The 19,615-nt window shown below is 44.8% G+C and overlaps 1 protein-coding gene across 3 annotated transcripts in view; it reads right to left on the bottom strand.

The window, feature by feature from the left end:
* IFT172 (intraflagellar transport 172) overlaps window positions 1–19,615 on the bottom strand; it is a 42,735-nt gene that overhangs the window by 10,539 nt on the left and 12,581 nt on the right. The window contains exons 15-30 of one of the 3 annotated variants that reach the window (XM_066378634.1): window positions 14,455–14,567; window positions 13,024–13,191; window positions 8,828–8,964; window positions 8,515–8,622; window positions 5,611–5,695; window positions 5,219–5,311; window positions 4,649–4,726; window positions 4,178–4,426; window positions 3,927–4,005; window positions 3,149–3,269; window positions 2,821–2,965; window positions 2,236–2,385; window positions 1,562–1,659; window positions 1,255–1,390; window positions 1,059–1,175; window positions 592–734 (exon numbers count right to left, since the gene is read on the bottom strand). In XM_066378634.1, coding sequence (XP_066234731.1) covers window positions 592–734; window positions 1,059–1,175; window positions 1,255–1,390; window positions 1,562–1,659; window positions 2,236–2,385; window positions 2,821–2,965; window positions 3,149–3,269; window positions 3,927–4,005; window positions 4,178–4,426; window positions 4,649–4,726; window positions 5,219–5,311; window positions 5,611–5,695; window positions 8,515–8,622; window positions 8,828–8,964; window positions 13,024–13,191; window positions 14,455–14,567 — 2,020 coding nt within the window. The remainder of the gene's footprint in view (window positions 1–591; window positions 735–1,058; window positions 1,176–1,254; window positions 1,391–1,561; window positions 1,660–2,235; window positions 2,386–2,820; window positions 2,966–3,148; window positions 3,270–3,926; window positions 4,006–4,177; window positions 4,427–4,648; window positions 4,727–5,218; window positions 5,312–5,610; window positions 5,696–8,514; window positions 8,623–8,827; window positions 8,965–13,023; window positions 13,192–14,454; window positions 14,568–19,615) is intronic. The other 2 variants (XM_066378636.1, XM_066378635.1) reach the window with 2 other exon arrangements.

Here is a 19,615-nt window from a genome sequence, read left to right as displayed (position 1 = left end):
ACTCCGACCGGGATCCACCCGGCATGCCCACCAGGGGGCGATGCCCCGCCCACCACGGGGTGATGCTCTGCCCCTCCGGGGCGTCGCTCTGCCGAGACCAGAGCCACTCTAGCGCCTGGGGCAGAGGCCAAGGAGCCATCCCCAGCGCCCTGGCCATCTTTGCTCCAATGGAGCCTTGGCTGCAGGAGGGGAAGAGAGAGACAGAGAGGAAGGGGGGGGTGGAGAAGCAAATGGGTGCTTCTCCTATGTGCCCTGGCCGGGAATCGAACCCGGGTCCCCCGCACGCCAGGCCGACGCTCTACCGCTGAGCCAACCGGCTAGGGCTCATTTTAGCTTTAAAAGCTGTTCTCGTTCCACTTTTATCCTTAGAACGGCCAAAGATTAAACACTGTTCTGACACCCAGGGAATAGGAGAAGAGTTACTAGTTCATTCTTGCCTCTCTTTCAAGTCCTTCCAAGGATCTCTCCTCACCACTTTTCTTCCCTCAGCCTCAGCTTTTAGAAATGCTTATGAGTTATACATCAGTTTTATTTTTCTCTGTAGAGCTCTGTCTGGCATGGGGCCAGTGGGAAGAAGGCTCTGTGCCTCACCAGTTGTCGGCAGCATGGTCAATAGCAGCTTCCAGGAGTCCCAGCTTATTAAGCAGTCTAACTGCAGCCTCTCCTCCCAGGCTCTTCGCCCACAGACAGGCCACGTGTTTGTGGGCATTAGCTCCTCCGTGAGCCTTGGCCACCTGCAAAGCAAAGCACTCGGCAATCTTCTGGTGCAGGGAGACATGGCTGCTCCCTTCTTATCTCTGACCTGCCATCAGCTTTGACAAGGATCAGGTACCCGAGCTAGAACAACAGGACAAAGGCTAAGTCTCAGGGTCTCTTAACCTGCTTATGGTCCAAGGATGGGTTTCAGGTCATCCACAAACCCTTAAAATTGCATGAGAGATTTTGTGTATAGATGTGGACATTTTTCAAAGACACTCACAACTAGTCTAGAACTAGACAGCCACTTAAGAGTGGGGAAGATGGATGGCTGTAGCCCCAGTGTGGCCTGGATTCCTCACCCGGTATGCCTTTTCCCAAAGCCCATTGGACCGGTACATGTTCACTGTCGCCTTCCATTCCTGGGCCTCAAGGTAGTGATCCTCAGCCTCCTGGAGTCGGCCTTCAGCCTCCAGCTCCTGGGGAAAGGTGGGTCAGGGTGGCGAGGGGCAGGGGGAGCTTGTCTGAGGAAGAGCGGAGCAGGGACAGAAGGCTCACCTTGCCCAGATGCAGATGTGTGTCACTGAGGAGATCTGGGTGGTACTTCCCTACCAGGCGGATCATATCATCATACAACTTATGCTTCTTGAACATGGTAATGGCAAGATCAGGCTCTTCCACTGTCACGTACAGCCTAGGGATGGAGATACACCTGGGGCCTCCTAGACCCACATCTTGCTGCTAGAGGCATTCCTAACAGGTCTTGTCATGGCCTTCTGAGCAGAGGACACACACCTCAGACCCCATCCCTCCTCCAGCCCCGAAGCCTCATCGCCCTCCACACGTCGGCGGGGCCTTGGCTCACCTTTCAGCCTCGCGGTACTTGCCCTGCTTCTCCATCTCCTGGGCCTGGGTGATGTACAACACCGACACATCTTCTGGCCTCATGCACTTCATCGCCAGCTATGCACACAAAGCAGGAGAAGCCTCAGGTGCCAGTTCCCAAGAGAAACAGAGGGCTGTGCAGAGCGGTCAGTGAAGTGGGGCTTAAGGGAACCTGTTTTTTCAGGAGCTTGAACTTTCCTACCAACCACAGCAGTGTGGTTACTGCCACTCCCTAGTCAGCTCAAGGAATTCCAAGTTCATAGGAAGCAAAGTAAGAACTATATTCTGCTAAGGCGGGAGGGTCAGAGATGCCCTGTGCTGGGGGCATATGTTCCCATTACTGTCTTCCTACTGTACCCACTGGGTTCTGGGGGCAGAAGAGCATAGTTGTCAATGTCACTAGTGCCAGGAGTGGTATTCCAGGTTCCCCAGCTCCCAAACCCATCTGCTCTTCAGAATTCCAGGTTTAGGAACATGGGTCTCTGTTCATCCTTACCTTTCCCTGTGGCTAGGGATCAAAGTTACCCAGACTATATTTTGGTACTTTCTCAGCTTTCCGGGAGCCCATGGAAATGGGAGACCAGAGACTAAGGAGAGTGGCACTGCAAGCACAGAAGCAGAATTCTCTTGTCTGAACTCCACCTCCTTCCCTACCTTGTGGGCTTGCTCCCAGCGGCCGGCCTGGGTGTGCATGTCTAGCGCATCTTTTATCCGGTCTCCCTTAATGTACAGTTCCTCAGCAATCTGTGGTTGAGAGAGGCAGATGCAAAAGGTCAGAGTGACAGAGTGAAAGCAGTCAGCAGTCTGTGGAGGAAAGAACAAATAGTGGCTGGCTGGAAGCCGAGCCTGGGTACCACTACTGTACCATAACAGGGGAAGAAAGATGACTATGGGGTCTCAGGTCTTCTACTGTTCTGAAGAAAACACCAGCCAAAAACAGTATGAAGACAATGGGAGTTTAGAAGGGCCTTGCTTTTCTGCAATGCAAAGCATTTTTAAATTGTAAATAAGCTGGAATTATTCATGAAGAATTAATCACTCATGTTGGCACAGAAGGAGGGTCTGCATCATGTTGGAATGAAATAAGGGTCAGGACATAGTTTCTTTCCATTCAGGACGGTGAAGTTGCCAGGCCCCAGAAAGAAGGATTTGGTGAGATGGCTCCACGTCCTGTTCTGGGCTCTCCCCTTGCTACGCTGTGCTGCATTGCCTCAGGCTGTGGAAAGGGACCTTCCTCACCTCGTACTCCTGCAGGGATGCATAGTGTTGGGCCACTCGAGGATAGTATTTGGACGCAATGTTCTGGTCCTGCAGATCTAATATATAAATTGCCTTCTTCCATTGGCGGGCACCCAGAGCAGCCTCAATTGCCTTAATGGAGCACCTGGCAAAGTTGGGAAAGGCATAAATATATCTGAGGGCAGAGGAAGATGGATGGAGGTAAAGGGCACCTCGGGCATATGCCACCCTTAATTGAGGCCTCTCTTCTTTTCGGCCTTGGCACCCTTATTTGCCCCAGCCCCTCTCATCTCACACTCAACCTCCTCTGCACCCCCAACCACCATACCTGGCTTCAATATAGTGATTAATCGCTGCATTGAGCTGCTTCTGCTGTACCAAGTGGTCTCCCCACGCCTCCTCTAGTCTCACCACCTCCACTGGGAATGCCAATCGAGCCAGCTCCACTGCTGCCAGGGATAGAGAGGTGCTCAGCTCAGCTTCTGCTGTACCAAGTGGTCCCCCCACGCCTCCTCTAGTCTCACCACCTCCACTGGGAAAGCCAGTCAAGCCAGCTCCACTGCTTCCAGGGATAGAGAGGTGCTCAGCTCAGCTTCTGCTGTACCAAGTGGTCCCCCCGCGCCTCCTCTAGTCTCACCACCTCCACTGGGAAAGCCAGTCAAGCCAGCTCCACTGCTGCCAGGGATGGAGAGGCGCTCAGCTCAGCTTCTGCTGTACCAAGTGGTCCCCCCGCGCCTCCTCTAGTCTCACCACCTCCACTGGGAAAGCCAGTCAAGCCAGCTCCACTGCTGCCAGGGATGGAGAGGCGCTCAGCTCAGCTTCTGCTGTACCAAGTGGTCCCCCCGCGCCTCCTCTAGTCTCACCACCTCCACTGGGAAAGCCAGTCAAGCCAGCTCCAGAGATGGAGAGGCGCTCAGCTCAGGCTTCCCGGGGTGGGACTCAGGACAAGTAAGACAGAAAAATGAAGTGTGGAAAATAGAAAATAAATGAGAAGTGTAGGAATGGAGGAGAAGTGAAGCCAGTCAACCTGAACATATGTACTCAAATAGGGGGACAGTATGGGCAAGAGTCTACAACAGTGAATGGTAGGTGTGGACAGCTAGTACCTTTCATGAAGGCATTGCCTTTACAGTAGCACTCCAGAGCCCGCTGTGGATTCCGAATCTTCTCAAAGAGATCACCTGCCTGTTAACACATACTATATTACTACAATGATACCCCTACTACACAAAGAATTAAGTGTCAGCCCCAGAAGAAGAGAACTGGGCACCAGTCAGGGAGGGCTATGCACTCCAAGACTCTGGGGAGGGGCACTGTGCCCTGGAGATAAGGGATAGAAATAGGAAGCCAGCCATACCCTTTCATATAGTTCCCCCTTGATAAGGGCTGCAGTGATGTGTTCCACTAGCTCAGTGTTGGCTAGCAGTTCCTCTTGGGTCAGCACCAGCCGGGCAGCTCTGGCAGGGAGCCCCGCTTTGAGATAAAGGCTGATGGCTGCTAGCCCATCGCCTTGGCTCTCCTGCAGTTCACCTGCTCGCTCCTCTTGCTGTGTGTCCATCAGCCACTGGTAGTAACCCTGGCGCAGCTTCTCCAGGGAAGGGTGCCCCTGGGCATGCAACAGAGGAGAACTGGGAGTCACATCCCTCCTGCCCATCCTGCTGCTTCCCATGTTTTTACAATCCCACTATAACAGAGGAAATCTTCCTGGACACCAATGTCCTAACTCCCAGCCCGAATCCCCTTCCAATTTCTACAGCCTCCTAGACAAGAGGTTTCTGATATTGGCGGAAACAAGTTCTAAACCACTGACGAAAGACAGAACCGGTACCTTGGCCTCAGCCACAGCAATACACTCGTCCCAACGGTGTAGCTCCTGGTACATGTCCATGGCCTCCTCAACAGCGTTCTAGGGGAACCCGGGCAGAGGAAAGAGGGACACCAGGAAGATGTAAGAATCAGAAATCAGCAAGCTCTCCTCAGGCTAGGATCCTAGCCTAACAGCACAAATGGCCTTTACTTATATATAAGAAGTGGTGGATTTATTGTGAAATTAAGAGAGGCTTAAGCTTCAGGGCACCTTATTTGTATGGGCCCTTTCTTAAAGAGGGCTCCTCAAATTGTATAAACTTCAAGCCCCACAAAACCTGGATCTACCTCCATGTACAAGAACTACAAAGACAGGCTCTGGAGTACAGGGGTAGAGAGATGTTTTATGAGAGAGTAGCTGTAAGGACTAACACAGAGAAGGCTATTAAGGAATGGAATTAATGGTGTAAACATTTCTATAAGTTCTCCCCAAACCTTTGGAAGCCTAGCTGACCAGTTCTGCCCCCGCGTCTGCCTCTCATTTCTCCCCCCTCTGATTCCTTCATCCATCTAGTCCTCCTTTTCCCAATACCTGTTCCAAGAAGATCATTTCGGCCAGCTTGTAGTTCTTCTCCAGCATGGCCAGACGTGCTCGGACCTGATAGAAGTCTGTTCCTTCTCCCCCCTGCAGGGAAAGGGAGGTTCTGGTTCACTGTTGGTGCTGCAGGAGCCCTTCTGCCTGTGAGGCTGGGACAGGAAGGCCAGAGAGATGTGGAAGCTAAAAGACTTGGAAAACTGAAAGACATCATGGGCTCTGAAGCCTAACATTTGGCAAGCAATTCCAAAATGGTCCAACTTGAGGGTGTGGGTGGGGTGGGCAGAGTACATGAAATCAGTCATGGCTGAAAGCTAGGATTCATGTAGCTGAGGACTAAGAGAAATCTCAGCTAGAGAGACTAGATGAATCAGGAGGATGATACTTGCATATTCCTGGGACATCTGATCTGCAATCTCATTGGTCTCATGCAGGAAGCGAGCTTTTGCTACATGGCCCAAAGCGGAAAAGCACCTACAGTATGGGAGCAATAATAGCAATAGTAACATTATTACAGGATCATCATTAATTCATTGGCTCAGCACGTATACACTAAGCATCTATTATGTACCAGGCACTGTTCTTACAAGAACTGAAGACACAAGGGAATAAGATAGATGAGGGCCTTGCTGTCAGGGAACTTAGTTTCTGGTGGAAACAAATAGTAAACAAACAAACAAAAAGATAATTTGATAAAATGAAAAAGAAAGTAAAATGTGTGATATTATAGACAGTAACTGAGGGAACTATTTAAGTTGATAGTCAGAGAAGGCCTGTTTGAGGTGCTGACATTTGAGCTGAGTCCTGAATGCAAGAAAGAGGCAGCCATGTAAGATGGGAAAAAAATTCTTACAGGCAGAGGGAACAGCTAGTGTAAAGGCCCTGTGGCAGGAGTGACCTCGGCATGCTCAAAGGACCAGAAGGATGCCAGTACAGCTGGAGACTCAGGGGCAAGTCGGTACCTGGTATGAGAAGGAAGCTGAGGCCAAACATTATGGGGCCTTAGGTCATGGCAAAGAGTTTGGGTTTCCACTAAGTACAACAGTAAGCTACTGGTAAGTGCTGAGCAGATAAATGACATAATCTAATTTATGTTTTTTAAAATTTACCTCAGCTGCTATGGGATGATTCATCGAAGGGTATAAAAAGTCTCAGTGAGACTACGTAAGACCTTTTGCAAAACTGCAGGTAGGAGATGCTGATGGCCAGTTTTAAGGTAGAGACAGTAGAGTTAGACAATAAAGAGATTCAGCATATGTTTTTTGTTGTTTTAAATTGACTTTTAGATAAAGGAGAGAGGAAGCAACTCAGGGTTTTGATCCGGCAACCTCAGCATTCCAGGTTGACACTTTACCCACTGTGCCATCTCAGGTCAGGCTGAGCATATGTTTTATTTTATTTATTTATTTATTTTTACAGAAACAGAGAGAGTCAGAGAGAGGGCTAGACAGGGACAGACAGACAGACAGGAACGGAGAGATGAGAAGCATAATCATTAGTTTTTCGTTGCGCATTGCGACACCTTAGCTGTTCACTGATTGCTTTCTCATACGTGCCTTGACCGTGGGCCTTCAGCAGACCGAGTAACCCCTTGCTGGAGCCAGTGACCTTGGGTCCAAGCTGGTGAGCTTTTGCTCAAACCAGATGAGCCTGCGGTCAAGCTGGCAACCTAGGGGTCTTGAACTTGGGTCCTTCTGCATCCCAGTCCGACTCTCTATCCACTGCGCCACCGCCTGGTCAGGCTGAGCCTATGTTTTAAAGACCTTACCTGGATCAGAGTCCCTTGGACTTGCTGAAAGTCTGGCTGTGGGAGTATGGGGGAAAAGGGATCATGGATAACTCCTGGCCAAAACAGTGGCAGGTAACATTTATTGAGCACTTACAATCTATGTTCTTTTTTTAAAATTGTTTTTAAAGAGAGGAAGAGAGAGAGAGAGAGAGAGAGAGAGAGAGAGAGACAGGAACATCAATCTGTTTCTGTATGTGCCCTGACTGGGGATCAAACTGGCAACCTCTGTGCCTTGGGACAATGCTCTAACCAACTGAGCTATCTGGCCAGTGCTACAATCTATGGTCTCTGCACAGATGCCCTGACTTGTTTTTCACTACCATTCCCATTCTTCTTTACCATCCTTCAAGGTAAATTCTATTTTTTTTTTTTTTTTTTTTGCATTTTTCTGAAGCTGGAAACAGGGAGAGACAGACAGACTCCCACATGCGCCTGACCGGGATCCACCCGGCACGCCCACCAGGGGGCAATGCTCTGCCCACCAGGGGGCGATGCTCTGCCCATCCTGGGAGTCGCCATGTTGAGACCAGAGCCATTCTAGCACCTGAGGCAGAGGCCACAGAGCCATCCCCAGCGCCCGGGCCATCTTTGCTCCAATGGAGCCTTGGCTGCGGGAGGGAAAGAGAGAGACAGAGAGGAAGGCGCGGCGGAGGGGTGGAGAAGCAAATGGGCGCTTCTCCTGTGTGCCCTGGCCGGGAATCGAACCCGGGTCCTCCGCATAAATTCTATTATTAAACCCATTTTATATATAGGAAATTGAGATACCAAGGCTTGGAAAGGTTATGTAATCTCTCTAAGGTTATACAAGTTGGTAAATGGAGCCAAGATTTAAACTTTAAGAATCTGGATTCCCATCCTGGCCAGTTGGCTCAGCAGTAGAGCGTCAGCCCGGCGTGTGGAAGTCCTGGGTTCGATCCCCAGTCAGGGCACACAGGAGAAGCGCCCATCTGCTTCTCCACCCTTCCCCCTCTCCTTCCTCTCTCTCTCTCTTTCCCTCCTGCAGTCGAGGCTCCACTGGAGCAAAGTTGGCCCAGGTGTTGAAGATGGCTCCATGGCCTCCGCCTCAGATGCTAGAATGGCTCCAGCCACAACGGAGCAATGGCCCAAATGGGCAAAGCATCGCCCCCTGGTGGGCATGTTGGATGGATCCCAGTTGGGTGCATGCAGGAGTCTGTCTAACTGCCTCCCAACTTCTAACTTCAGAAAAATACCAAAAAAAAAAAAAAAGAATCTGGATTCCCAAGTCTATCCTATCAGCTACACTCCTATACCACACTCTGACTACAATCAGTGCATGTAATGTAGAGCATGGGTGTTAAAGACTTTGAAGGAGCGCCTGGTTACAAGAAGGGGAAGCAAAAACAGTAGTAGACATACTCTGACAGTGTAGGATGGGAGGATGTCATGGGGAGGGAGCAGTCCCCACACTAGGTGGGAGCAGCCCACACAGAAACACCACAGGGGCGGCCTTCCCTGCCCAGCACTTCAGCTTGCAGCCCCTCACCTCTCAGCAATGTGCAGCTGCCTCTCCTCCAGTGCCAGTTTGCTCAGGGTCTTCCACATCGCCTCTGCTTCCGGGGACATCTCCAGAGTCTCCAAGAAGGCTACTGCACTGGGGAGGAAAGGACCAAATCCCAAGGAATGAATCCAGGGTTGGGGAGACACAGAGGAACACTGGTAACGGGGTAGTGAACGGGAGGGCCAGGCAGTTATTTGCCCTTTTTGTCTAATCTTCTCCCTGGGTCACCAGCTCCTGTTCAGATATGGCCAGTTTTACAGCCCTTCCCAAGTGGCTGGTTATCAGACCAGCTCCTCACCGGATGTAGTTGCCGTCATCAATGGCTGTTCCAAACTCAATAAGGCCCTCATCCAGCATGTAGGCAACTGTAGTCACACCTTCCGTCACCAACACCTCCGTCTTTCCCTCGCCCCGTTCCAGTCCTATGACATCACCCTGTAAAAATTCAACCCCCCCCAACACCCAAATTCCAAGTAAGTGTTTCTTTTTTTTTTTTTTTTTTTAAAGCATTTTTTTTTTAAAGCATTTTTTTTTTAATTTATTCATTTTAGAGAGGACAGAGAGAGATAGAGAGAGGAGAGACAGAGAGAGAGAAGGAGGGGAGGAGCTGGAAGCATCAACTCCCATATGTGCCTTGACCAGGCAAGCCCAGGGTTTCGAACCGGTGACCTCAGCATTTCCAGGTCGACGCTTTATCCACTGCACCACCACAGGTCAGGCTCAAGTAAGTGTTTCTACTGAGTCAACTGCAGAACAGACCCTCCTTCATCCAACCTTATGTTCACACACCGAGGGAATTACAGTGACCCAATGTTTTCCTAACATTTAGCTTCGCTCACGAAGATACAATTCATTATCTATGGTATTATCCTTGGGCTAACTAAGTATACTCATAGCTATGATGGTGCTAATGCCTGCAGCTAAGGTGACAAAATGTGGCATCTACTTCTGCTTCCAGCAGTACCATGACTAGATATTCATTTTTATTTTTAAAGCTTTTATTTATTCATTTTACAGAAGAGGGGGAGAAAGGGAGGGAGAGAGAGAGAGAGAGAGAGAGAGAGAGAGAGAGAGAGAGAGAGGGAATGGAGGAGCAGGAAGCATCAACTCCCATATGTGCCTTGACCAGGCAAGCCCAGAGTTTTGAACCGGCAACCTCAGCATTCCAGATCCACTGCGTCCCCACAGGTCAGGCCCCATGACTAGATAAGTCTTAAGGATTCTCCCCATAAAAGACAACTTGAACCTGGCATACTTTCTTTTTTTTTTAAAAGCTTATTTATTTATTTATTTATTTATTTATTTATTCATTTTAGAGAGGAGAGGGAGAGACAGAGAGGGGGGGGGGGGAGAGACAGAGAGAGAGAAGGGGGGAGGAGCTGGAAGCATCAACTCCCATACGTGCCTTGACCAGGCAAGCCCAGGGTTTCAAACCTGGCATACTTTTTAATGCATTGCTGAGTTCAAATGAAGAATCATTAGGAATGTTTCCTACCCCCTCTTCCATCCTCCCCCCTAAAAACAAAAGAAAGAGAGAGGGAGAGGGGCAGGGGAGGGAAGGGAAAGTCAGCATGCAAATATGGTGGGTGAGCAAATGGGGAGAGGACATTTACTCTGAAGGCAAACACAGTATCAGGAGAATAGAACCCTGGGTCCTCTTCATGATGGGAAGGCCAAATGTGAGAATCTCTCCTTAAACCTGGGATCCTTTCTTCAGTAAAGGGAACAAAAGCGGTACAAGTTACTAATACGCCTGATTCCTACAGAAGCAAACACAAATCACCTCTGGAGGAAAACATTTTAGGGACCTGTGGTGGCACAGTGGATAAAGCGTCGACCTGGAAATGCTGAGGTCGCCAGTTCGAAACCCTGGGCTTGCCTGGTCAAGGCACATATGGGAGTTGATGTTTCCAGCTCCTCCCTCCCTTCTCTGTCTCTCCTCTCTCTCTTTCTCTCTCTCTCTCTGTCTCTCCCTCTCCTCTCTAAAATGAATAAAATAAAAAAACAAAAAAAAACAGCTTTAAAAAAAAAAAAGAAAACATTTTAGGTCCTAGGGCTCCAAAAGATCTAATAGGACATGAGTTCATAATTTAAAAAATACCAAAATGCAATTTAACAAACCACTATAGATCTTTAAACAATAACAAACAACAACAGTTCTGAACTTCCCAGGATTTCAGATATTAAAACATCAGTTATGAAAAAAGTTCTGGAACAAAAAATAATTGTGTAAAACATTTAAAGACCCAAAAGATGAAATGAAAAATTAATCAAGGAACAAGAAACTATCAAAAATGGTCAGCAGCCTGAGCTTGGTAGCACAGTAGATAAAGCTTTGACCTGGAATGCTGAGGTTGCTGGTTCAAAACCCTGGGCTTACTCAGTCGAGGCACATACTAGAAACAACTACTACAGGTTGCTGCTTCCCACTCCTCTCCCCATCTCTCTCTCTCCTCTCTCTAAAATCAATAAATAAGATCTTTCTATGAAATCAGCAGATTGGAGGAAAAAAACCAAACCATTACGGAAAATTTAATTTTTAAAGTAAAAATTTCAATGAATGGTTTAAACAGATTAGACCAGTGGTAGTCAACCTGGTCCCTACCGCTCACTAGTGGGCATTCCAGCTTTCATGGTGGGCGGTAGCAGAGCAACCAGAGTATAAATAAAAAGATAGATTTAACTATAGTAAATTGTTTTATAAAGATTTATTCTGTCAAACTTAGCAAAAATCCAACATAAAGTACTTGGTAAGTAATTATTATTATATGCTTTAACTTGCTGTAACTCTGCTTTATAAATTTTATAAAGTAAAGTTACTTCCCTACTTTATAAATCACCATTACTGTGGAACGGTGGGCGGTTAGAAAATTTTACTACTAACAGAGATACAAAAGTGGGCAGTAGGTATAAAAAGGTTGACTACCCCTGGATTAGACGATGAAAGTGAATTAATGATCTGAAAGTTGCATCTAAAGAAGTTATCCAAAATGTAGCATATAGCTCTGGCTGGGTAGCTTGGTTGGTTAAAGCATCATCTTGAAGTACAAAATATAGCATAGAGCAAGGAGAAGAGAGAAAGGAAATGTGAAAAAGAAGTTAGAAAGACATAAAAGACAGGACAAGAAATCTAACATACAGCACATCTAATTAGAATTCTGACGGAGAGACTGGAGAATGCAAGGAAAGCAGCCATATTTGAAGAGATAATGGTTGAGAAACTTCCAAGACTGATGAAAATATGTGTACTCACAAATACAAGAATTACAATACATAACAAGCAGGATACATAAAAGAAAATTTATATTGAGACGCATTGTAAGTGAAACTTCAAAACACCTAAGAAAAAGATTTTAAAAGCATCTGGAGAGAAAAGACAGATTGCCTATACAGAAAGGGCTGTTAAACTTCTCAGAACAACAAAGGAAGTCAATCAATGAATCAATGAAACAATATTTGCAAAAGGCAAATATTAACTGTCCATCTAGAACTGGGTACTCAGTCCAAGCATCGTTCAAGAACTAAGTCTAAATAAAAACATTTTCAGATAATCAAAAACAAACTGTTTATCATGAAAAGACTTTTTCAAGAAGAAAAATAACGTTAGAGGGAAGATCCGCAATGCAAAAAAAAAAAAAGTGAACAAAGAAATTGTCACCATGATGGTGAATCTAAACAATTTGTCTGTATAATAGAATAATGTTTAACTTTGGGGATAACTAAAGAGAACTGAAATGTGTACTGGATAACAATGGCAAAGGGGAAGTAATTGAAGTTAACAAAGGTCCTTTTAATGTCTTTGTATTGTTTGCAGGGGAGTGGTGGTTAGATGCTGATTAACTTTAGACTTTGTTAGTTTAAGTACAAGGTCAACGTTTAAGAATAATTGCTATAGAAATACAATGTATAACCTTCAAAGCAAAAAAAAAGTAAAAAAAGGGTTAAAAAGCACAAAGTAACCCCCAGAAAACCCAACCTTAATCAGTTTAAAATGAGGTAAGGAGGAAGAAAAATGAGATAAGGAAAAAAAAAAGAAAGTATCAAAAGCTCTATCTACAGCCACAGCAGTCATCCTGGCCTGGCCCAGCCGCCTCTCTTCTGTTTCCATAGGCTCCTCCCAGATTCTGGAAGGTTACAGGAGCATGTGGTGGGATAGAAAAGGGGGTCTGCTCTGCAGTCTGAGAAAAAAGGACCTGGAACTCGTGGGCATCTTCCAGCATGGGAGAACTCCTCATTCATGACTTGGTGGATTCCAAGGGCCACCGCAATAGAGACCCATACATACTCCAAGGGTCTAATATAATGTCAGGAATCTGAACCTGAATGGTTCTAGGGCCTGGGCTATTGTGGGGAAGGAGTCTAAGCTTTACGTATCAATTCCATCACAGAGATTATGAGTGGTGGGCAGAGAAAATCAAGTAGCCTTCAGAGCCTCCCCACTGCTCTAATTCATCAGCCTGACACTATGTCTGAGGTGCCCTCGTGTCGACATACCCTTATAGAGGACATGGTGACCCTCTCAGGTGCCTCAATGTTGTACCACACACACAAGCTGTTTCGGTTCTGAGCTACCAGCACATCACTTCCTGGAACCCACTGCACGTAGGAGCAGAAGTTGAGGATCATTGTCTTAGAGCAGCTTGCAATATCGTATAGATGCAACTGAAGAAGGAAGAGTTAGATAGCACAATTAGAACTGGATATGCAGTGTCTTATGATCTTGACCATCTCCTAATGATGAAATGTAGTGAGCTAACCCACCAGTCAAGTACATGATGAATTTCAAAGCTTACTAACCGGCAACCCCTGAAGTTTATGTTGAATTAGTATATTCTGACTCTGGCAAAATAAGAGATGACCTATAGAGAAAAAATCTATACCTTAGGACTTTAAATTAGGTGAAGGTCAGACTTTCATTCTTAGAATAACTGGGCCAGAGTCACCAGTCTGGTTATAAAAGTAAGGCCACCAGATAAATTAAATGGTCTGGAAATTTGTAACGTGGCTTTCACATAACAATGAAAATAAAATAAAGCATCATCAGATAGTCTCTTTGCCCTGAGTTTGAACACTTTGGTGATACCATGTTGAAATTAGAATCAGTAAGGGGCTAGGAGGGAAAATAAGTGGTGCCCAGGAGGAGCCTGTCTCAAGCCAGCTGCAATGCTGTCACAGGTGTCACTGAAGAACACTAGAGCAGCAGGTGTGGGGAAAGGTCAGCTGGGCACAAGGAAGAGGGATGCAGGGGTAAGGAAGTTTCATGAGGGCACAGACTTGTGAGTAGTGAGAGAGAAACCAACTTTCAAATTGCCCTATTGACTTTGGTGCCATCATGATACAATCTTCTTAATAGTAATATAGGATGGGTTGTGATATCTGATACAAAGAATATTGATTCTTCAGCCCTAGCCAGTTGGCCCTGGTAGAGCACTGGCCCAGTGTGTGGAAGTCTTAGGTTCGATTCTCAGCCAGGGCACACAGAAGATGTGCCCATCTGCTTCTCCACCCTTCCTCCTCTCCTCTCTCTATCTCTCTCTCCCCCTCCCCCAGCCAAGGCTCTGCTGGAGCAAAGTTAGCCTGGGCGCTGAGGATGGCTCCATGGCCTCCGCCTCAGGCGCTAGATAGAATGGCTCTGGTTGCAACACAGCAACAGCCCAGATGGGCAAAGCACCGCCCCCTAGTGGGAATGTAAGGTGGATCCTGGTTGGGCGAATACGGGAGTCTGTCTCTCTGACTCCCCACTTCTCACTTCAGAAAAATACCAAAAAAAAAAAAAGAATGTTGATTCTTCTAGGCCTCGTGCTATGCTAATGGCATAGCACCAAGAAATTAAGTCTGATCCTGCCCCCCACAATCCCTGGTAGCATCTAGTACCACATCTTCCATGGACCAGTCAATGGCTAAGGCCTTAATAACCCTCCTCACACGAAGTTTCCGGTCCCTGAAGAGAAGCTTGTGCCCCGTCTCATTAAGTTCCAGCCAATCCACACAGCTCTCATGGCTGATGGTGCCAATGTTGTAGCCACCAATCAGATCCACTAGAGAGTAAAGGAGACAGGATTAAGAAGAGACATTCTACATAATCATATACAGGGCATGAGACATCCTGCAAAAGTCTGGCCCTACAATCAATGGTTGGGCTTTAACCCTTTGAGTAGTACGAACGTTCATGTACATCCTTGTGCCTCCTGACCATCCAGAGTATGACTAATTTATTTTAAAAATGTGTAAGGCAACATTAAAAAAAGGCAAATGTATGTTCTTCTTGTTTTCATAAATTGGTTATCAAACATGATTTTAAGTTAATAAAACTGTAACTGGATCTAATTTCATTGTTTGAAAAATAACTCACTCCCGAGGATCAGCGAGCATGAAAAAACTCACTATTCAAAGGGTTAAGAATGTTACACCAGTCTAGAGTACGTCTAAAGCAGGGGTCGGGAACCTATGGCTCATGAGCCAGATGAGGCTCTTTTGATGGCTGCATCTGGTTCGCAGACAAATCTTTAATAGAAAAAAATAATAACGTTAAAAATATAAAACATTCTCATGTATTACAATCCATTCATTTCCTACTGCTCATGTTCATGGCTGCAGGTGGCTGGAGTCAATCACAGCTGTCCTCTGGGACAACACCAAATTTTTATTGGATAATGTGTAACGTACACAGGTCGTTGTATGGCTCTCATGGAATTACATTTTAAAGTATGTGGCGTTCATGGCTCTCTCAGTCAAAAAGTTCCCAACCCCTGGTCTAAAGGAATGCAAATGGCCAATACAACTTAAGTTTGCTAAGATGCTTAAGGTGCTGGGTTTCTTCAAAACTTGTGGTTTTGTCTAACTCTGTCGTTAACTCAGAAGGTCCAGACCCATAAAAATAATGTGATTCCTCTCTGGCATTCTTGGAGTTGTCTTATATAGTAGATCGAACCTATGGAGTAACTGACTTCTGTTACTATTCCCAAAATCCTCTGGAAGGCAGCACTGAGCACATTAAGGATACACTACACCCCAGTTACAGTTCACCAGTATGACCTTGATGTTCAGATTTGCTCCAAAAAGTTACCTGCACATTTGAGCGCCTATGATATAAGAGCACTAATGGGCAAACAGTGAAGGCACACAAACAAAACTGGAAGAACCTCTGACAAAGAAAGCTAGGCTGGTCAGGACAGAGGATGAATATTTTAGTTTGGTCTGAATCTTATAAACAATATAAGAAATGATCACACTTAGAACAGACCACTCCAGGATGCCTAGGATGCTTTCAGGGAGTCTCTTGAACAAAGCCCTTTCACAACTCTTATTGATATACATTATTAATGAACAGTGTACCTGCCGCCTTTGTTATATATACCAAAGCAAAAGACCAAATGCCAGCTAATGTCTATAACTGGAAAGACCAACTTAAAAAGGAATTTTCCTTAAATTAAGGAGCCAAAATGATAAAAAGCCATGTTTTAATGCCCCAATTATAAGTAGAATCATAGAATGCTAGAGCTGTGGGGACTCCATTTTTACATACACTGAAGATGAGACCTATACAGTGAGGTGACTTGTCCAAAGTCTCAAGTTCACTATTGCTACTAGAACTTAGGCCACTGGACTATATTATTATTTGCATTGTAGATACTTACATTTCTCAGTTCAGCAGTCTGATGTGAAATATAAAATCCAAGAAATGTAAAAATAACTTAAGAACAAACCCATCTGGCTCTGGCCAGGTGGCTCAGTAGATAAAACATTGTCCCAGTGCCCCAAGGGCGCAGCAGGTTCCGTTTCTCATCAGGGCACGTAGGGAAGCAATCAAAGAGTGCACAACTAAGTGGGACAATGAGTTGCTATTTCTCTCTCTTTCTCTTTCTCTCTTCTTCCTCTCTCTCAAATCAATGGGGGAAAAAAACCCCAAAAAACATATTCTTTAAAAAAAAGAACAGACCTATATGTATATGGAAACAATTTATGAAAGATGGCTGAAATTAGTTGGTGAAGAAGAATGGACTTTGAATAATTAAACATATGAAAAAAAAATTATAAAATTAGATCCCTACCCACATTATGCATAAAAATAAATTCCAGGTAAAAAGCAAATTTAAAAATGTTAAAATATAGCTGGCCTGTGGTGGCACAGTGGGTAGAGTGTTGACCTGGAAGGCTGAGGTTGCTGGTTTGAAACCCTGGGCTTGCCCCTTAAAAGGCACATACAAGCCATCAATGAACAACTAAACTGAACAACTATGAGTTAGTACTTTTCATTCCCCCAACTTTCTCTCTTCTCTCTCTCTGTAAAAATCAATCAATAAAATATTTTAAAAATATAAATAAAAAATAATTTAAAATGTTAAAATACAGGAGGGAGTAAGGAAAGTTTTCTTAAATAAGACCTTGAAAATCACAAACTACTTCTTAAAAAGTGATGCAATGGACATTAAAATTTAAGATGTCTGAACACTAAAACACACAAAATGGAAAGAGATGGCAAGCCACAGCTCAGATAAAATACCTGCAATGCAAATAACCATCGAAGGCTACAAATGCACACACAGAACTCCTTCAAGTCAATTAAAAAAAAAACACAAAACCCTGATTTTTAAAATAGGCCAGGGAAGTCTTGGCTAGATAGCTCAGTTGCTTAGAGCAATACCAAGGCTGTGGGTTCAATCCCTGGTAAGGGCACATACAATAATGCATAAATAAGTGGAACAACAAAATAATCTCTCTCTCTCTCTCCCCCTACCAACCACTCTTCTCTAAAACAAACAAACAAACAAAGTCTTAAAAAAAAAAGGACCTGATTTATGAGCACAGTGGATAAAGTAGTGGTTCTCAAAGTGTGCGCCCTAGAAGATTTCCAGGTGCGCCCTATGGTATTCCAGAGAAATATGTGCCTTTTGGGGACCAAAACACCAACAGGGTTTTTGGAGTTTAGATTTTTGGGAGATAGAGGTGTGGGGAACTGGCTGTAAGCTGACAGTCTGCCCGACCCCCCACATCACTTGCCTGATTAGGTTGCAAAAGGTTGTTAAGCTGTGGTGCTGAATTGTTTACACTATCCTCCATGTTCCCTGGAAAGACTGGAGACAAGTTTCTTCTATCCTTTGTTTGGTGTAAAGTTAAGATGATAAGTATGGTGGGGGTTTTCTGTACTCAACACAGTTAAAAGTAAAAGGAGAGGAATTTGCCTGACCAGGCGGTGGCACAGTGGATAGAGCGTCAGACTGGGATGCGGAAGACCCAGGTTCGAGACCCCGAGGTCACCAGCTTGGACCCAAGGTCGCTGGCTCAAGCAAGGGGTTACTCGGTCTGCTGAAGGCCCACGGTCAAGGCACATATGAGAAAGCAATCAATGAACAACTAAGGTGTCGCAATGCGCAACGAAAAACTAATGATTGATGCTTCTCATCTCTCCGTTCCTGTCTGTCTGTCCCTATCTATCCCTCACTCTGACTCTCTCTCTGTCTCTGTAAAAAAAAATAAAATAAATAAAAAGGAGAGGAGTTCTTCAATGTATTGACAAGGAAGTAAGAGTTTGCCTTTCAAATATATGCCCAAACATTGAAGAAATCGCTAGGACACATCAGGCTCATGTTTATCATAAACACAAGAATGAAAAAACGTAACATATTCGTGCCGGGACCTACCGAATTTACTAAATCTTACTAAGAATGTATCTATATATATAAAAAGATAACTTTCTTGTCGTTTTTTAATATTTTAACCCCTCTTTTTTATGAATTCTAAAAAGCATAATTCAAAAAATGTAACAAAAATGTTTTTTAATGTCAGAATAAATTTAACTTTGTTGTATTTATTTTGTTTAATTACCATAAAAGCATGCTTGAACTTCATTTATTTTCTTTAATATTTGACTTAATTATTATAACATATTTCCCAGAAATTTGCATATAGTGCACCACAATTATTTGTAGGATTTTAAATGTGCCCGACTTCAAAAAGTTTGAGAACCACTGGGATAAAGCGTCAACATAAAAATGCTCAGGTCACTGGTTTGAAACCCTGGGCTTGCCTGGACAAAGCACATATGGAAGTTGATGCTTCCTGCTCCTACCTCCTTCTCTCTCTCTCTTTCTCTCTCTCTCTTTTTTCTCTCTTGCTCTCCTCTCTAAAATGAATAAATACAATCTTAAAAAAAAAAAAAAAAGGCCAGGGATATGATCTGGCAATTCACAGAAAAAAAAATCCAAACAGCCAATAAACAAATGAACAACAAGGAAAAGTACAGCCTGACCAGGTGGTGGTGCAGTGGATAGAGTGTCGGACTGGGATGCGGAGGACCCAGGTTCAAAACCCCAAGGTTGCTAGCTTCAGCATGGGCTTATCTGGTTTGAGCAGGCTCACCAGCTTGAGCCCAAGGTCGCTGGCTTGAGCAAGGGGTCGCTCAGTCTGCTGTAGTCTCCCAGTCAAGGCACATATGAGAAAGCAATCAATGAACAACTAAGGTGCCGCAATGAAGAATTGATGCTTCTCATCTCTCTCCCTTCCTGTTTGTCTGTCCCTCTCTCTGACTCTCTGTCTCTGTCACAAAAAAGAAAAAAAAGAAAAGTAAAAGCACAATGAGATATTATTTCACATACATCAGATTGAACCAAATTATAAAGTCAGGTGATTTCAACTATTAGAGAGGATGTAGAAGAATGGGAACTCTAATTGCTGGCAGGAATGTAAATTGGTACAATCTCTCTATTTAGAGAGCAATTTGGAAATATTTAGTAAAACTAAATATTTAGTAAAACTAAAAATGTACCTCTTCTATGATTCAGCAAGTCCACTATAGGTATAAATCTTAGTGAATTGAAACCCTGTTAACAGTGAAAAACCAACAACTTCAATGTCCATCAGTAAGAGAAGAGATAAAAGATCTAAGCTAAATATAATAAAATGTTAGGATTTGACAGAACTGGGTATGGATACACAAGTAATAAGATTAATATGATTAATAGCTGACATTAATTAGATACTTATTATGTACCAGGCACTAGTCTAAGTGCTTCTCCTATGAGGTAGTGCTTTTATCCCCATTTTGTGGATAAGGAAACTGAGATACAGAAAGGTTAAATAACTGATC

Source organism: Saccopteryx leptura, chromosome 3, assembly GCF_036850995.1.
Source record: "Saccopteryx leptura isolate mSacLep1 chromosome 3, mSacLep1_pri_phased_curated, whole genome shotgun sequence".
Lineage (NCBI taxonomy): Eukaryota > Metazoa > Chordata > Mammalia > Chiroptera > Emballonuridae > Saccopteryx > Saccopteryx leptura.
The sequence above is the reverse complement of the archived record's forward strand: the minus strand, read 5'-3'. Positions and strand labels throughout refer to the sequence as shown.